This window comes from Berghia stephanieae, chromosome 9, assembly GCF_034508935.2.
Source record: "Berghia stephanieae isolate SIO BIC M18660-M18661 chromosome 9, UCSD_Bste_1.3, whole genome shotgun sequence".
Taxonomy (NCBI): domain Eukaryota; kingdom Metazoa; phylum Mollusca; class Gastropoda; order Nudibranchia; family Aeolidiidae; genus Berghia; species Berghia stephanieae.
The window spans coordinates 1,926,536-1,946,535 of record NC_088368.1 but is presented as its reverse complement, the minus strand read 5'-3'; the positions used below and the strand labels follow the sequence as shown (position 1 = coordinate 1,946,535).

Here is a 20,000-nt window from a genome sequence, read left to right as displayed (position 1 = left end):
CAGAAAACAGATACAAGGGGATTAGATAGGCGACATGGCAAGTGACCTCCTGCCCACCATGGGAGGTCAAAGGCCCTACCCAGAAGTCAAGACTTTATCCTGGTTTCTATAGAATGAAATATACAATAGCAATTGCTTGCTATCCTCTGGATTAGATGCTAGTTTATCCCAAATTACTTTCCAACAGATCTAACAGACCCAGCTACCCAATCACTGACGGGTGGACAGGGGCAGAAAATATCTCGACTGCACCCAGGGATTGATCTCTTGATCTTGGTCCCTTTGCCTGTTAAAGTGAGTGCTCTACCAATTGAGCCATCAGGACGCCCCTTTGAGGGAAGAGCATACATTATATCATATTGAGAAAAGTGAGTGGAGCAGGCACTTATGTTGATAATAACAAGAAATGAAGTGAGTAGGAAAGTGCCAGAAGACAATAGAGAATAAAAACTTAGCAGCGGCGATGGAGGCTCGAACCGTGGCTTTCGTAAAGTCATGGCCTGATACTGACCAAAAAATGACGTCAAAATGCCAGTCTTTTGCCACAAAAGAAAACAAATCGTGAGTTGTATTCAATAGTTCAACCAATGACATACCTTGTTTCCATGAGCTCTACTAACGACAACTCACTAGGCGGTGCAAAAACCAAATAATGATCAAACTGCCAGTCCTTTTGGATTTCAGTGTCAAGCTATAACATAACGATGGCGACGGTCAGACACTGACCAAATAATGACGTCAAACTGCCAGTCCTTTTGGATTTCAGTGTCAGGTTATAACATAACGATGGCTACGGTGACACTGACCAAATAATGACGTCAAACTGCCAGTCCTTTTGGATTTCAGTGTCAGGCTATAACATAACGATGGCTACGGTGACACTGACCAAATAATGACGTCAAACTGCCAGTCCTTTTGGATTTCAGTGTCAGGCTATAACATAACGATGGCTACGGTGACACTGACCAAATAATGACGTCAAACTGCCAGTCCTTTTGGATTTCAGTGTCAGGCTATAACATCACGATGACTACGGTGACACTGACCAAATAATGACGTCAAACTGCCAGTCCTTTTGGATTTCAGTGTCAGGCTATAACATCACGATGACTACGGTGACACTGACCAAATAATGACGTCAAACTGCCAGTCCTTTTGGATTTCAGTGTCAGGCTATAACATAACGATGACTACGGTGACACTGATCAAATAATGACGTCAAACTGCCAGTCCTTTTGGATTTCAGTGTCAGGCTATAACATAACGATGGCTACGGTGACACTGACCAAATAATGACGTCAAACTGCCAGTCCTTTTGGATTTCAGTGTCAGGCTATAACATAACGATGGCTACGGTGACACTGACCAAATAATGACGTCAAACTGCCAGTCCTTTTGGATTTCAGTGTCAGGCTATAACATAACGATGGCTACGGTGACACTGACCAAATAATGACGTCAAACTGCCAGTCCTTTTGGATTTCAGTGTCAGGCTATAACATAACGATGGCTACGGTGACACTTGACCAAATAATGACGTCAAACTGCCAGTCCTTTTGGATTTCAGTGTCAGGCTATAACATCACGATGACTACGTGACACTGACCAAATAATGACGTCAAACTGCCAGTCCTTTTGGATTTCAGTGTCAGGCTATAACATCACGATGACTACGGTGACACTGACCAAATAATGACGTCAAACTGCCAGTCCTTTTGGATTTCAGTGTCAGGCTATAACATAACGATGGCTACGGTGATACTGACCAAATAATGACGTCAAACTGCCAGTCCTTTTGGATTTCAGTGTCAGGCTATAACATAACGATGGCTACGGTGATACTGACCAAATAATGACGTCAAACTGCCAGTCCTTTTGGATTTCAGTGTCAGGCTATAACAAACGATGGCTACGGTGACACTGACCAAATAATGACGTCAAACTGTCAGTCCTTTTGGATTTCAGTGTCAGGCTATAACATAACGATGGCTACGGTGACACTGACCAAATAATGACGTCAAACTGCCAGTCCTTTTGGATTTCAGTGTCAGGCTATAACATAACGATGGCTACGGTGCCACTGACCAAATAATGACGTCAAACTGCCAGTCCTTTTGGATTTCAGTGTCAGGCTATAACATAACGATGGCTACGGTGCCACTGACCAAATAATGACGTCAAACTGCCAGTCCTTTTGGATTTCAGTGTCAGGCTATAACATAACGATGGCTACGGTGATACTGACCAAATAATGACGTCAAACTGCCAGTCCTTTTGGATTTCAGTGTCAGGCTATAACATAACGATGGCTACGGTGACACTGACCAAATAATGACGTCAAACTGCCAGTCCTTTTGGATTTCAGTGTCAGGCTATAACATAACGATGGCTACGGTGACACTGACCAAATAATGACGTCAAACTGCCAGTCCTTTTGGATTTCAGTGTCAGGCTATAACATAACATCGGATGCTATCGGTGACACTGACCAATTATGACGTCAAAATGCCAGTCCTTTTGGATTTCAGTGTCAGGCTATAACATAACGATGGCTACGGTGACACTGACCAAATAATGACGTCAAACTGCCAGTCCTTTTGGATTTCAGTGTCAGGCTATAACATAACGATGGCTACGGTGACACTGACCAAATAATGACGTCAAACTGCCAGTCCTTTTGGATTTCAGTGTCAGGCTATAACATAACGATGGCTACGGTGACTACTGACCAAATAATGACGTCAAACTGCCAGTCCTTTTGGATTTCAGTGTCAGGCTATAACATAACGATGGCTACGGTGACACTGACCAAATAATGACGTCAAACTGCCAGTCCTATTGGATTTCAGTGTCAGGCTATAACATAACGATGGCTACGGTGCCACTGACCAAATAATGACGTCAAACTGCCAGTCCTTTTGGATTTCAGTGTCAGGCTATAACATAACGATGGCTACGGTGACACTGACCAAATAATGACGTCAAACTGCCAGTCCTTTTGGATTTCAGTGTAAGGCTATAACATAACGATGGCTACGGTGACACTGACCAAATAATGACGTCAAAATGCCAGTCCTTTTGGATTTCAGTGTCAGGCTATAACATAACGATGGCTACGGTGACACTGACCAAATAATGACGTCAAACTGCCAGTCCTTTTGGATTTCAGTGTCAGGCTATAACATAACCAACGCGACAGTCGAACCCCCATTGCTGCCACGAAGTTGTTTTTTTTATTTTCTATTGTCTTCTGGCACTTTCCTACTCACTTCACTTCTTGTTACATAATACAATACTAATCCAAAAATTAGGTGATAACCAAACCTTTCTCTTCAAGATGTTCTCAGACTCCACAGCACTGGCCTGGTAAGCCTCCAGTAAGGTGCTCTTCTTTCTGTTTTCCTTCTCCAATTCTGGCAAGATAGACATGATGATGAAAAGTTTATATGCAACAATTCTTACAGAGCTGCCGGTTTGAAAGTTCAGAACTTCGAAGTTTCCAAGGGAAAAAAAATAAAAGTCACCATAAAAATAGATTTACAAACTTGTGACTTGGTGTGATGCCCACCACCTAGAGCTTAACATAAACAAGACAAAGGAGCTAGTGATTGACTTTAGGAGAGTGAAGGAACCGATAGAACCGTTAAAATTAAAGGACCAATTCGTCCAGCGAGTTCCTCACTACAAATACCTTGGTGTAACGATTTATGACAGGCTCAAGTGGGATGAACACTTGAAAATAATTAGGCATAAGATGTGCAGACGTACTTATTTCTTATCAAAACTTTCTCTATCTATCTCTATCTATCTCTTTCTCACCAGCCAGTTGCTGTCTTACAGACGACACCAGGAGGTCCTGTTCATTCCTTTGGTGGTGTGAGGGAAAGTTATGGTGAAGTTTTTCCTGATACTTCAGGTGTAGTTCTTGCATCAGAAGGAGTTCTTTCTGGAGTTTGAATACCTGGTGGGTGTGATGGCCAGTGGGAGGAATGAAGAAACGGAGAAGAGAACGGTTTGGGTTTTTTTAATGAATAAAAAATTATAAGATAAATATGCATATTTCATATAAATCATTTGTGTCACCGTAATTTGATTAATAATAATAATAATAATAATAATAATAATAATAATAATAATAATAATAATAATAATAATAATAATAATAATAATAATAATAATCTTTATTGTCCAAATTAAAGGCAATTCATGTGAGGTAAACAATGCTCAGTTTGGTTCATGGTATGAACATCAACACATTTACATTACAGACACAGCCATACACGCTTGCACATTAAGGTTGCTAAGTTCAGAATCTAGGCCATAGATCTAATTATAATACAAGACGATCACTGAACGGTTCATGTTTTTTAAAAATGACAAATCTGAGATCCCCCTTCTAGTCCAATAGATTTGTGGTGCCGTTTTGAAAACACAAAAAGTCAGCCTGAATGGCTAGAAAAATTTCAAGAATTACAATTAAAGCAAAAAAGTAAAGGTGAGACAAAAGGGGAATTGGTTCAAATAGGAAACAGGTGTAGATTCCAAGAGCACACTATCAAAGTACTTAGTTTGAGATCACCCAGATACAAGCACAGGTCCCTATTAAGAGGAATACACTCGAATGTATACACATCATATACAATATGTAAACAAAACATAATACAGTGCATAACCAGGGGTGAGAATGACTGGTCACAAAAAAGGAGGAAATTTTTCATCGTGAAGATCATGACCCATCCATGCGACCATAACCTATAAATTTGAATTTCACTAAAATATTCTGAGATGCGATCCAAAATTTGTCTCGCAGCAATTTCTAACACGACTCGGTGGAATTTCAAAAGTTGAAAGTGTAATTACAACATTTGGTGGTTGTAGCAGGGATGATGGTGGTTGTAGTAATAACAGTGGAAGGGATGATGATGTGGTGGTGGTTGTAGTAATAGCAGTGGTAGGGATGATGTGGTAGTGATTCTAGTAGTAGTATGGATGATTGTGTGGTGGTGGTTGTAGTAGCTGTGGTAGGAATGATGATGTGGTGGTAGTTGTAGTAGTAGTGGTGGTAGGGATGATGTTGTGGTGGTTGTAATAGTAGTGGTGGTAGGGATGATGGTTTGGTGGTGATTGTAGTAGTGGTGGTGGTAGGGATGATGTTGTGGTGGTTGTAATAGTAGTGGTGGTAGGGATGATGGTTTGGTGGTGGTTGTAGTAGTAGTGGTGGCAGGGATGATGTTGTGGTGGTTGTAATAGTAGTGGTGGTAGGATGATGGTTTGGTGGTGGTTGTAGTAGTAGTGGTGGTAGGGATTATGTTGTGGTGGTTATAGTAGTTGTGGTGGTAGGGATGATGGTGTTGTGGTGGTGGTTGTAGTAGTAGTGGTGGTAGGGATGATGATGTTGTGGTGGTTGTAGTAGTAGTGGTGGTAGGGATGATGGTGATTGGTGGTGGTTGTAGTAGTAGTGGTGGTAGGGATGATGGTGTTGTGGTGGTTGTAGTAGTAGTGGTGGTAGGGATGATGGTTTGGTGGTGGTTGTAGTAGTAGTGGTGGTAGGGATGATGATATGATGGTGGTTGTAGTAGTGGTAGTAGGGTTGATGATGTGGTGGTAGTTGTAGTAGTAGTGGTGGTAGTTGTAGTAGTAGTGGTGGTAGTTGTAGTAGTAGTGGTGGTAGTTGTAGTAGTAGTGGTGGTAGGGATGATGTGGTGCTATTTGTAGTAGTAGTGGTGGTGGGGATGATGATATGATGGTGGTTGTAGTAGTGGTAGTAGGGTTGATGATGTGGTGGTAGTTGTAGTAGTAGTGGTGGTAGGGATGATGTGGTGCTATTTGTAGTAGTAGCGGTGGTAGGGATGATGTTGTGGTGGTGATTGTAATAGTAGTGTTGGTAGAGATGTTGATGTAGTGGTTTTGGTGAGTGTTTTTTTATTCAGTGATGATAATAGCAATTGTCAAAAAGGAGGAACCTTTCTCAGTCTATCGATCAAACACAAGCAAAGAAACCTAGTAGTTAGTCAGCTTATAAATACAACCCAAGAATCTCTCAAATTTAAAGCCATAGTCAAAAGGTAAAAAGGAAAAAGATTAAACTAAGCCAACCACCATTGCTTTGTTCTAATATATCATCTCTATATACCAGATGATTTAATGTGGTTGCGAAAGAAAGAGAGAGAGAGAGAGAGAGAGAGAGAGAGAGAGAGAGAGAGAGAGAGAGAGAGAGAGAGAGAGAGAGGGGGGGAGGAGGAGAGACTTCTTTCCCAGAATAACTTATGTATTGACCTTTTGAATTCTATATCCAAAAAAAAAAAAAAAAGAAGAAGAAAAGAGAAATAGAAAGAAAGGCAAAGGGGGAGAGAGAGAGAGAGAGAGAGAGAGAGAGAGAGAGAGAGAGAGGAGAGAGAGAGAGAGAGAGAGGAGAGAGAGAGAGAGAGAGAGAGAGAAGAGAGGAGGAGAGAGAGAGAGAGATTTAAAAAGCAATAAGTACCTACAACAAGGGGAAAAAATCCAGACCCATTTGTCCCTCCCCTTCCCCTTCAACCATCAACTAACTAATCAAAGAACACTACCTACTGGTCTTCTGTGTCTATTGTGACATCTGGTGCCATACTGTCTGGCCCAACGTCATAAAAACGGGACCGTCACTAAATTTCACGAGACTGAGCACAGGTGTCAAAATATGACATATGACATAATGGTGATTTTGTGGTTTTGAGGAAAATGTTTGACACGGCAAATTTGAAAAAGGAGGAAATGTGATGGGATGGGCGGAGATAAACTACCATTTAGGCGGAAATCCGCCTTTAGGCGGAAGATTCTCAGCCCTGATAACAGAGAGATGATTTACAAGTAAAAGATATCATCTCCCAAAATTATTTATACAATTGACTGTGTCCCTCTCATCAGTGCATCTGGTCAAGGCCAGGACAATACCAAGTAATCTCATTCCAAGACAAAGACAGAAAGCATGTTGGAAAACAGATACAGCGGCTATGTGCGGCTATGTGGTCTAGTGGTATGACAGATCGGAAGGTCCTGGGTTCGAGCCTCGCTCGGCGCATAGTTGAGTCCTTGGAAAAGGCTCTTTACTCACATTCTCTCACTGTACTCTGGTGTAAAATGAGTACCTGGCCGTTAACAGCGTTGTCTTTGTCCAAAAAATTGTAATATCGCCTAACAGGCGTCATGTCCCGTCATACATGTTAAATGTTGCTGTTGACCAGGGACCCCTTGTAAAGCGCTTTGAGCACATTTAGTGGATATTGCGCTATATAAAGCTCAATTTTTATACAGGGGGATAGAAGACACAGTAAGTGCCTCCCTGCCCACAATGGGGGGGGGGCCAAGAACTCCACCCAGACAAATCAAGTAAGTAAGTAGGTAAGTAGGTTGGTGGGTAATCAAGTACTACTTACCTGTCCTTTCAATTTTTCAGTATTTGCCAACTGTTCCTTGCAGTTCTTGAGGTCTCGGTCTTGATCCAGGTTCACATGCTCCACGTGTTCCAATTTCTGAATAAAAAACACACACAAAAAGAAGTGAGTGCCCGAACCATTCGGTGCCATTCCATCATTCCAATCAAAAAGGTAAGAAGGAAAAAAAAAACACCTTTTCGTTAAATTCTTTGGACTTGTAGTTGATTTTAACAACTGTTCTTTTCTTTATAAATCCTGTTTTTTTATATAGTTATTTATATAATTATTTTGGGTAGTTTCCTTTGGTTAATCATTGATTTTACCTGTATTGATTGGACATTCTCACCTTTTACAATTTGTCATGACTCACCTTCAGCAATTTTCATAGTCACCTTCTGCATAATGTCAAAATATCATTACTCACCTTTGGTAATTTTTGATGACTCACCTTTTGCAATCTGTCATAGTCCTCTCTTTGAGTGAGTAACAGTTTTTTCAATCCTGAGCTGTTGGCTCTCAAGTCTTTGTTTTCTTGTATTGACGACCTGTAGGAATGGAATGATGAGTCACAGGTTGGTTTTTACAAGTTTGACCATTCTTGTGGACATTTAAAAAATCAGACAAGCATTCCAAAAGTTCTCAAAATTCACAATTCTCAGGGGGAAAAATCATAAGAGTTGTGAATTATCATTTATTCAGACCTGCCTACTTGAAATTAGAAAAAAAAAATGTAGTTTTAAGTGGTAAAAATACAATAGACACTATATATACTTTTTAACTCTCTCCTTACCTGCTATTTTCAGAATTTGACCCGAAATTTTACACCTTTTTTTTTTTTATTTATTTTTTTTTTAAGGGTTTTACGGCGCTTGCAACACATTAAGGTCATATCAGCACCAGTAAAAAGGAAGAAAATGGGATAGTAAAAAGTTCTAGAATTACAATTAAAGCACAAAAGAAAAGGTGAGACAAAGGGGAATTGGTTCAAATAGGGAACAGATGTAGATTCCAAGAGCACACCGTCAAAGTACCTAGTTTGAGATCACCCAAATGTCTCATCCAGACACAAGCACAGGTCCCAACTAAGAGGAATGCACTCAAATGTTTACAAATCATATAATACAATATGTAAACTAAACATAATACAATGCATAACAGAGAGATGATGTACAAGGAAAAAAATATCATCACCCAAAACTATAACTATACATTTGACTGTTTCCCTCCCAGCCAAGGAACTCCAGCCAGGGTCAGGACAAAATTAAGTAATCTCATTCCAAGACAACGACAGGAAACAATTGGAAAAAGGGTATGGGGGGATAGAAGACACAGCATGTACCTCCCTGCCCACTATGGAAATTTTACACTCAGCCAACACAAAAATAGATTTTTCAAACAGAATAGTAACGAGTATATTCTATATTTTGTTCAGAAAAATGAGCTCTGCAACACAGTTTTCAGTTTTTATAGCTATAACTATAACAAAATGAAATCAGAACAAGAAAATTGTTGGTTACATTGTAACGAATGTGACGATTTCCCTTTTGGTGGTAAAGAGAGGGTTAAATGACCAATTTGTGTTTAAATACATTAAATTAATGCTTTAAACTCTTTTATATTCTATATCTGGCAACAAGACGTTTTCAAGAAGTTTATTGGATGAAATATCTTGATTTAATTCTTAATTTAGGACCTGAAAATTCGTAGTAGTAGTAGACATGTCTGTTTATGCCCTCAGTCAGCAGATTCAAATAACACTTCATAAGTTCTTAACTTTTAATCCATAAGCTCTGGCACCAAACAACAAAATTTATTGAATCATAAACGTCTGTAGGGAAGGTGGCCCAAAATCCATATGCTTCATCGTGTGTCACATAAAACCTTTTCATGTGTTTACATAACGCTCTTTTTCACAACAAATGGAATTTTATTAAAATTCTAAAGACCTTGAACTTCACATGTATATCCAGTTATAATGAAGAGTTTTTCAAAATATTTTCATAAAAGAAGCAAATCCATCGTGTAGGAATTGAGTACCTTTTCCAAATTGAAACCACAATTTGTCAACCAGCCATACAGTTTGTACTACAATAATAAATCAACTGTATCAATATTTTAATCTATCACTTGTGTAGAATTTTTATCTTAATGGTAAACAGTTCTTAAATTTGTCATTTATTTTAAAGTTTTGTCAGTAAAATAAACATAAAAAGTGTTTTAAGCACATATTTTTTTTGTCTTGTATGGATTTGGGGCAAGCCATTTTATTTCCCAGGCCCCACTATAAGCCTCACCCATAATCTCAACTGTTAATCAGGTATCCAAAGGATCACAGCGTAATTATACAGGGCATATCCACTATATGGGATTTTAAAAAAAAAAATGGAGCTTTTATATAGCGCAATATCCACTAAACATGCTCAAAGTGCTTTACAAGGGGTCCCTGACCAACAGCAACACATAACATGTAGATCAAGACACGATGCCTGTTAGGCGATGTTACAATTTTTTTCGACAATGACAATGCTGCTAACAGCCAGGTACTCATTTTACACCTGACTACAGTGAGAGAAAGTGAGTAAAGAATATTTTCCAAGGGCTCAACTATGCGCCGAGCGAGGCTCGAACCCAGGACCATCCGATCCAAAAGCGAGTGTCATACCACTGGACCCCACAGACATTCATTATTGTTTATTACTTTTGATATTCAGTAACAAAGGTCAGATGTCACGCCTACCTGTACTGGACAAGTTTGGAGTACTCATCCGATTCCTGTGCCAGCCTCAACCTCCTGTTGTCTTCCTGTACCAGCTTGATGCTGATTGTCAGTTGTTGGACTTCCTGCTCCAGGAGACCAATCTGGTCATTCTGATGGTCAAAAAAAATCAATAAGTAACAACTGTATGGTGAATAATTGTGAATCGACCAATAAATAGTCAAATAAATGAATGAATAAATAAATGAATAAATAAATTAATTAATTAATCCAAAAAAAAAAGAATGAATAAATAAATAAATAAATATGGATAAATAAGTAAATAAGAAATGAATTAATGAATAAATAAAAATAGGAATAAATAATAAAAAATGAAAGAATTAATTAATGAATAAATGAAAAATGAATGAATGAATTAATGATTAAATAAAAAAAATGAATGAATAAATAAATGAATAAAAACATAAACGAATGAATAAACAAATAATATAGAAATAAATAAATGTGCATATGATTTGTGTAAGACATTTGACCACACAGTTTGGACCAAGCTTCACAATGTAATCGAAGTGAAAAGTCCAGGAGTAGATATGAATGAATGCAAGATACAAATTGTGAAATGGCGTGAATGATACACTGTCAGAGTGAACAGAGAGAAAATTGCAAGAAGATAGAAAAATAATCCAAAAACGTTCAAGGACTGGAAAATTGACTGGTTGATTTATAGGGAGTAAAGAATGGAAAATGATTTAGAGTTATTGGTCGGCAGAGAGGTGACGTTAGATATAGGAGGACTGAATGGACAGGAATCACAACAAAAATAACAACAAAAATGAACTAATAATTTATTTTTTTTTTAAACAGCTATGACAACAATAAAAACAGCGGATATCATAACAGCAACAACTACAACAAAAATAATTCAACAGTAACATTAAAACACGATTCTTTAAAATCAATAAGTTCTAAAAAATGTTTTTTTAAAAATAAATAAGTACATCAAATTTTTCAAAAAGAGAAAAAAACAAAAAGTAAAAACAATTGAGTAATAAAAAGGGATTTAAAAAAACAAACAAAGAAAATAGACAAAGAGATAATTTAAGGGGGAAAAAAAATAATTAAACTAACAAAATGACTGCAAATTTTAAATGTCTGACATTCCTGAGGTAAAAAAAAAGCAAACCAAAAACAAGAAAAACAAAAAACTATAATACAAACAAAACAGTAACGACAAAAAATCCATCAAAAACAAACCAGAGTCTTTTGCTGCTCCTCGAGTTTGGCTTCATGGGCAATCCGCCGAAGCAGACGTCTGTTACGCTTGGCATGGTTGGAGCGCTTGTGCCTCTCGTACATCAACTGGGCCTGCATCAACAAGATCTGACCTTTCAAGATGTTCACCTCGTCTGCCGGAGGGACGCCTGTGGGTTACAGTTAGGTCATTGGCTTGGATTGATTTATAAGGTATTTATTTGTTTGTTTGTTTGTAAGGACACCTGTGGGTTACAGTTAGGTCATTGGCTTGGATTGATTTATAAGGTATTTATTTGTTTGTTTGTTTGTTTGTAAGGACGCCTGTGGGTTACAGTTAGGTCATTGGCTTAGATTGATTTATAAGGTATTTATTTGTTTGTTTGGTTGTTTGTAAGGACACCTGTGGGTTACAGTTAGGACATTGGCTTGGATTGATTTATAAGGTATTTATTTGTTTGTTTGTTTGTTTGTAAGGCCACCTGTGGTTACAGTTAGGCATTGGCTTGGATTGATTTATAAGGTATTTATTTGTTTGTTTGTTTGTTTGTAAGGACACCTGTGGGTTACAGTTAGGTCATTGGCTTGGATTGATTTATAAGGTATTTATTTGTTTGTTTGTTTGTAAGGACACCTGTGGGTTACAGTTAGGTCATTGGCTTAGATTGATTTATAAGGTATTTATTGTTTGTTTGTTTGTTTGTAAGGACCCTGTGGGTTACAGTTAGGTACATTGGCTTGGATTGATTTATAAGGTTTATTTTTTGTTTGTTTGTTTGTAAGGACACCTGTGGGTTACAGTTAGGACATTGGCTTGGATTGATTTATAAGGTATTATTTGTTTGTTTGTTTGTTTGTAAGGACACCTGTGGGTTACAGTTAGGTCATTGGCTTGGATTGATTTATAAGGTATTTATTTGTTTGTTTGTTTGTTTGTAAGGACACCTGTGGGTTACAGTTAGGTCATTGGCTTGGATTGATTTATAAGGTATTTGTTTGTTTGTTTGTTTGTAAGGACACCTGTGGGTTACAGTTAGGCATTGGCTTGGATTGATTTATAAGGTATTTTTTGTTTGTTTGTTTGTAAGGACACCTGTGGGTTACAGTTAGGTCATTGGCTTGGATTGATTTATAAGGTATTTATTTGTTTGTTTGTTTGTGGGTTACAGTTAGGACATTGGCTTGGATTGATTTATAAGGTATTTATTTGTTTTGTTTGTTTGTAAGGACACCTGTGGGTTACAGTTAGGACATTGGCTTGGATTGATTTATAAGGTATTTATTTGTTTGTTTTGTTTGTAAGGACACCTGTGGGTTACAGTTAGGACATTGGCTTGGATTGATTTATAAGGTATTTATTTGTTTGTTTTGTTTGGTAAGGACGCCTGTGGGTTACAGTTAGGACATTGGCTTGGATTGATTTATAAGGTATTTATTTGTTTGTTTGTTTGTAAGGACACCTGTGGGTTACAGTTAGGTCATTGGCTTGGATTGATTTATAAGGTATTTATTTGTTTGTTTGTTTGTAAGGACACCTGTGGGTTACAGTTAGGTCATTGGCTTGATTGATTTATAAGGTATTTATTGTTGTTTGTTTGTTTGTAAGGACACCTGTGGGTTACAGTTAGGACATTGGCTTGGATTGATTTATAAGGTATTTATTTGTTTGTTTGTTTGTAAGGACACCTGTGGGTTACAGTTAGGACATTGGCTTGATTGATTTATAAGGTATTTATTTTGTTTGTTTGTTTGTAAGGACACCTGTGGGTTACAGTTAGGACATTGGCTTGGATTGATTTATAAGGTTATTTATTTGTTTGTTTGTTTGTAAGGACACCTGTGGGTTACAGTTAGGACATTGGCTTGGATTGATTTATAAGGTATTTATTTGTTTGTTGTTGTTTGTAAGGACGCCTGTGGGTTACAGTTAGGACATTGGCTTGGATTGATTTATAAGGTATTTATTTGTTTGTTTGTTTGTTTGTAAGGACACCTGTGGGTTACAGTTAGGACATTGGCTTGGATTGATTTATAAGGTATTTATTTGTTGTTTGTTTTTGTAAGGACACCTGTGGGTTACAGTTAGGACATTGGCTTGATTGATTTATAAGGTATTTATTTGTTGTTTGTTGTGTTTGAAGGACACCTGTGGTTACAGTTAGGACATTGGCTTGGATTGATTTATAAGGTATTTATTTGTTTGTTTGTTTGTTGAAGGACACCTGTGGGTTACAGTTAGGACATTGGCTTGGATTGATTTATAAGGTATTTATTTGTTTGTTTGTTTGTAAGGACACCTGTGGGTTACAGTTAGGACATTGGCTTGGATTGATTTATAAGGTATTTATTGTTTGTTTGTTTGTTTTAAGGACACCTGTGGGTTACAGTTAGGACATTGGCTTGGATTGATTTATAAGGTATTTATTTGTTTGTTTGTTTGTTTGTAAGGACACCTGTGGGTTACAGTTAGGACATTGGCTTGGATTGATTTATAAGGTATTTATTTGTTTGTTTGTTGTTGTAAGGACACCTGTGGGTTACAGTTAGGACATTGGCTTGGATTGATTTATAAGGTATTTATTTGTTTGTTTGTTGTTTGTAAGGACACCTGTGGGTTACAGTTTAGGCATTGGCTTGGATTGATTTATAAGGTATTTATTTGTTTGTTTGTTTGTTTGTAAGGACACCTGTGGGTTACAGTTAGGACATTGGCTTAGATTGATTTATAAGGTATTTATTTGTTTGTTTGTTTGTAAGGACACCTGTGGGTTACAGTTAGGACATTGGCTTAGATTGATTTATAATGGTATTTATTTGTTTGTTTGTTTGTAAGGACACCTGTGGGTTACAGTTAGGACATTGGCTTGGATTGATTTATAAGGTATTTATTTGTTTGTTTGTTGTTTGTAAGGACACCTGTGGGTTACAGTTAGGTACATTGGCTTGGATTGATTTATAAGGTATTTATTTGTTTGTTTGTTTGTAAGGACACCTGTGGGTTACAGTTAGGACATTGGCTTGGATTGATTTATAAGGTATTTATTTGTTTGTTTGTTTGTAAGGACACCTTGGGGTTACAGTTAGGACATTGGCTTGGATTGATTTATAAGGTATTTATTTGTTTGTTTGTTGTTGTAAGGACACCTGTGGGTTACAGTTAGGACATTGGCTTGGATTGATTTTATAAGGTATTTATTTGTTTGTTGTTGTTTGTAAGGACACCTGTGGGTTACAGTTAGGACATTGGCTTGGATTGATTTATAAGTTTATTTTTTTGTTTGTTTTTGTAAGGACACCTGTGGGTTACAGTTAGGACATTGGCTTGGATTGATTTATAAGGTATTTATTTGTTTGTTTGTGTTGTAAGGACACCTGTGGGTTACAGTTAGGACATTGGCTTGGATTGATTTATAAGGTATTTATTGTTGTTTGTTTGTTTGTAAGGACACCTGGGGTTACAGTTAGGACATTGGCTTGGATTGATTTATAAGGTATTTATTTGTTTGTTGTTTTGTAAGGACACCTGTGGGTTACAGTTAGGACATGGCTTGGATTGATTTATAAGGTATTTATTTGTTTGTTTGTTTGTAAGACACCTGTGGGTTACAGTTTAGGACATTGGCTTGGATTGATTTATAAGGTATTATTTGTTTGTTTGTTTGTTTGTAAGGACACCTGTGGGTTACAGTTAGGACATTGGCTTGGATTGATTTATAAGGTATTTATTTGTTTGTTTGTTGTTTGTAAGGACACCTGTGGGTTACAGTTAGGACATTGGCTTGGATTGATTTATAAGGTATTTATTTGTTTTGTTTGTTTGTAAGGACACCTGTGGGTTACAGTTAGGACATTGGCTTGGATTGATTTATAAGGTATTTATTTGTTTGTTTGTTTGTTAAGGACACCTGTGGTTACAGTTAGGACATTGGCTTGGATTGATTTATAAGGTATTATTTGTTTGTTTGTTTGTAAGGACACCTGTGGTTACAGTTAGGACATTGGCTTGGATTGATTTATAAGGTATTTATTTGTTTGTTTGTTTGTAAGGACACCTGTGGGTTACAGTTAGGACATTGGCTTGATTGATTTATAAGGTATTTATTTGTTTGTTTGTTTGTGTAAGGACCCTGTGGGTTACAGTTAGGACATTGGCTTGGATTGATTTATAAGGTATTTATTTGTTTGTTTGTTGTTGTAAGGACACCTGTGGGTTACAGTTAGGACATTGGCTTGGATTGATTTATAAGGTATTTATTTGTTTGTTTGTTTGTGAAGGACACCTGTGGGTTACAGTTAGGTCATTGGCTTGGATTGATTTATAAGGTATTTATTTGTTTGTTTGTTTGTAAGGACACCTGTGGGTTACAGTTAGGTCATTGGCTTGGATTGATTTATAAGGTATTTATTTGTTTGTTTGTTTGTTTGTAAGGACACCTGTGGGTTACAGTTAGGACATTGGCTTGGATTGATTTATAAGGTATTTATTGTTTGTTTGTTTGTTTGTAAGGACAACTGTGGGTACAGTTAGACATTGGCTTAGATTGATTTATAAGGTATTTATTTTTGTTTTTGTTTGTTTGTAAGGACACCTTGGTTACAGTTAGACATTGGCTTGATTGATTTATAAGGTATTTATTTGTTTGTTTGTTTGTAAGGACACCTGTGGGTTACAGTTAGGACATTGGCTTGATTGATTTATAAGGTATTTATTTGTTTGTTTGTTTGTAAGGACACCTGTGGGTTACAGTTAGGACATTGGCTTGGATTGATTTATAAGGTATTTATTTATTTGTTTGTTTGTTTGTAAGGACACCTGTGGGTTACAGTTAGACATTGGCTTGATTGATTTAAAGGTATTTATTGTTTGTTTGTTTGTAAGGACACCTGTGGTTACAGTTAGACATTGGCTGGATGATTATAGGTTTTATTTGTTTGTTTGTTTGTAAGGACACCTGTGGGTTACAGTTAGGACATTGGCTTGATTGATTTATAAGGTATTTATTTGTTTGTTTGTTGTAAGACACCTGTGTTACAGTTAGGACATTGGCTTAGATTGATTTATAAGGTATTTATTGTTGTTTGTGTTTGTAAGGACACCTGTGGGTTACAGTTAGGACATTGGCTTGGATTGATTTATAAGGTATTTATTTGTTGTTTGTTTGTAAGGACACCTGTGGGTTACAGTTAGGACATTGGCTTAGATTGATTTATAAGGTATTTATTTGTTGTTTGTTTGTAAGGACACCTGTGGGTTACAGTTAGGCATTGGCTTGAGATTGATTTATAATGGTATTTATTTGTTGTTTGTTTGTAAGGACACCTGTGGGTTACAGTTAGGTCATTGGCTTGGATTGATTTATAAGGTATTTATTTGTTTGTTTGTTTGTAAAGACACCTGTGGGTTACAGTTAGGACATTGGCTTAGATTGATTTATAAGGTATTTATTTGTTTGTTTGTTTGTAAGGACACCTGTGGGTTACAGTTAGGACATTGGCTGGATTGATTTATAAGGTATTTATTGTTTGTTGTTTGGTAAACACCTGTGGGTTACAGTTAGGACATTGGCTTAGATTGATTTATAAGGTATTATTTTATTTGTTTGTTTGTTTGTAAGGACACCTGGGTTACAGTTAGGACATTGGCTTAGATTGATTTATAAGGTATTTATTTGTTGTTTGTTTGTTTGTAAGGACACCTGTGGGTTACAGTTAGGACATTGGCTTAGATTGATTTATAAGGTATTTAGTTTGTTTGTTTGTTTGTTTGTAAGGACACATGTGGGTTACAGTTAGGACATTGGCTTAGATTGATTTATAAGGTATTTATTGTTTGTTTGTTGTTTGTTTGTAAGGACCCTGTGGGTTACAGTTAGGACATTGGCTTAGATTGATTTATAAGGTATTTATTTGTTTGTTTGTTTGTAAGGACACCTGTGGGTTACAGTTAGGACATTGGCTTAGATTGATTTATAAGGTATTTATTTGTTTGTTTGTTTGTAAGGACACCTGTGGGTTACAGTTAGGACATTGGCTTAGGATTGATTTATAAGGTATTTATTTGTTTGTTTGTTTGTTTGTAAGGACACCTGTGGGTTACAGTTAGGACATTGGCTTGGATTGATTTATAAGGTATTTATTTGTTTGTTTGTTGTTTGTAAGGACACCTGTGGGTTACAGTTAGGACATTGGCTTGGATTGATTTATAAGGTATTATTTTTTGTTTGTTTGTTTGTAAGGACACCTGTGGGTTACAGTTAGGACATTGGCTTGGATTGATTTATAAGGTATTTATTTGTTTGTTTGTTTGTAAGGACACCTGTGGGTTACAGTTAGGACATTGGCTTGATTGATTTATAAGGTATTTATTTGTTTGTGTTGGTTTGTTTGTAAGGACACCTGTGGGTTACAGTTAGGACATTGGCTTAGATTGATTTATAAGGTATTTATTTGTTGTTTGTTTGTTTGTAAGGACACCTGTGGGTTACAGTTAGGACATTGGCTTAGATTGATTTATAAGGTATTTTTTGTTTTTGTTTGTTTGTAAGGACCCTGTGGGTTACAGTTAGGACATTGGCTTAGATTGATTTATAAGGTATTTATTTGTTTGTGTTTGTTGTTTGTAAGGACACCTGTGGGTTACAGTTAGGACATTGGCTTAGATTGATTTATAAGGTATTTATTTGTTTGTTTGTTTGTAAGGACACCTGTGGGTTACAGTTAGGACATTGGCTTAGATTGATTTATAAGGTATTTATTTGTTTGTTTGTTTGTAGGGAACAGATAAAGATTCCATCAATGTAATTAGTTTGAGACCACATAAGTCTTATCCATATCCAGGCACAAGCACAGGACCCCACTAAGAGGAACACAGTCCATTGTTTAAAAATGTTTATATATGTAAAACAAAATAACATGGTGCACAACAGATGATTTAATAGACAAATATCATCTCCCAAACTCTAACTATACATTTGGCTGTTTTCCTCTGAGCCAGGGTATCTGGACAGAGACAGGACAAAACCAAGTAATCTCATTCCAAGACAAAGACAGAAAACATGTTGGAAAACAGATATAGGGGGATAGAAGATACAGTAAGTGCCTGCCTGCCCTCTTTGGAAGGCGAATTAAATTCAAGAAGTTGACGTAGATTGATTTAGACGTTAAACGGCACCTGCAACATTTAACAATCGGAATGCGTTGAGAGGTTTAGAAACATCAACATTCAAATATTTCAAACTGAACATTAAACTTCTTCCTCCTCCTCCTTCCTCCAACTCCTCCTCCTTCTTCTTCTTCTTATTCTTCCTACTCTTCCTCTTCCTCTTCTTCTTCTTATTCTTCATCCTCTAACCATACCTCCAAAATGTGTCCAGTTGACAGTGTCTTTACTGGTCAGCGGTATCTTGTTGAGCTCTTTGGCATGGAGTTCGCATCCCAATTTGAGATGCCTATCCAGCAGTTCAGGGGGAGACAAGGCATTGAACAGGGACACTTCTGTACCTGGGTGGAGAGAGGTAAGACAAAAATCTGTAATCTTTGTCAGACATAAAAGCATTGAGTTCACATCTATCAAGTTCAAAAAAAAAATTCCATCCCTCAGCTTACCCAGAGATGAATGGGTAATCTAAGATAGATCGTGAAGGGGGCTTGAATCAAAAATGTATATATAAAATTTCTTTGTGTAAAGATTATTTTCCTATGCATTGTTATTTTAGCTGTCTGCTCTGTCTCAATGATAATGGAGAGTAACGGGATCCGACCCTCGCAACTTTCAATCTGATATCAACCAACCTTTGATAGTGGTGACTTTTCCACCAGGGGGCGTTGATGATGATGTTGTTGGGTCAGGATCAGCGGTGATGGTCGTCGATTGATGACTGGAAACGAGAACCACGTCGTGCTGACACTTTGAGCAGACGGCCATCTTGGAAGGGGCAAGAAACATCTGGAAGGCAGGGTGGATCTCCATAGGGAAGGCTGGGACCACCTGGGATGATAACGACGATGATAATGATGTGATGATAATAATAATAATAAATAATAATAATAAAAATAAAAATAATAAAATAATAAAAATAAAAATAAAAATAAAAATAATAATAATAATAATAATAATAATAATAAAAATAATAATAATAATAATAATAATAATAATAATAATAATAAAAATAATAATAATAATAATAAAATAATAATAATAATAATAATAATAATAATAATAATAATAATAACAAAAATACTAAATAATAATAATAATAATAATAATAATAATAATAATAATAACAACAACAATAACAACAAATGTACAAAATCCTATTTCACCACCAATCCAATACATCTTTCTTGGCATCAGATCTCCCCAAGATCACAACACATTTGACATTTTTTTACCTATTTACAATGACTTGATGCTATGCTTTTAGTTAAAAATCTCGCAACATCTGCCAACCGGATATAACATACCATCTTACAAAACAATATGTAACCTTAAACGTTCAAAGTCTGATTGTTAAATTTAGTGAGAATTACTCATAAAAATGACTGGCTAAAAACAAAGGTTCAAAAGTTTATTTTTAAGCAATTGCCAATATAACTCATACAAGAATATCATATTTTTATCAACA

The 20,000-nt window shown here is 36.6% G+C and overlaps 1 protein-coding gene across 5 annotated transcripts in view; it reads right to left on the bottom strand.

Annotated features, from left to right (window-relative positions):
• LOC144979473 (hamartin-like) overlaps positions 1-20,000 on the bottom strand; it is a 49,623-nt gene that overhangs the window by 4,722 nt on the left and 24,901 nt on the right. For all 5 annotated transcript variants that reach the window (XM_078926141.1, XM_078926145.1, XM_078926142.1 and 2 more), the window contains exons 18-25: positions 19,168-19,363; positions 18,733-18,876; positions 11,380-11,546; positions 10,147-10,277; positions 7,858-7,954; positions 7,410-7,505; positions 3,820-3,961; positions 3,325-3,413 (exon numbers count right to left, since the gene is read on the bottom strand). In XM_078926141.1, coding sequence (XP_078782267.1) covers positions 3,325-3,413; positions 3,820-3,961; positions 7,410-7,505; positions 7,858-7,954; positions 10,147-10,277; positions 11,380-11,546; positions 18,733-18,876; positions 19,168-19,363 — 1,062 coding nt within the window. The remainder of the gene's footprint in view (positions 1-3,324; positions 3,414-3,819; positions 3,962-7,409; positions 7,506-7,857; positions 7,955-10,146; positions 10,278-11,379; positions 11,547-18,732; positions 18,877-19,167; positions 19,364-20,000) is intronic.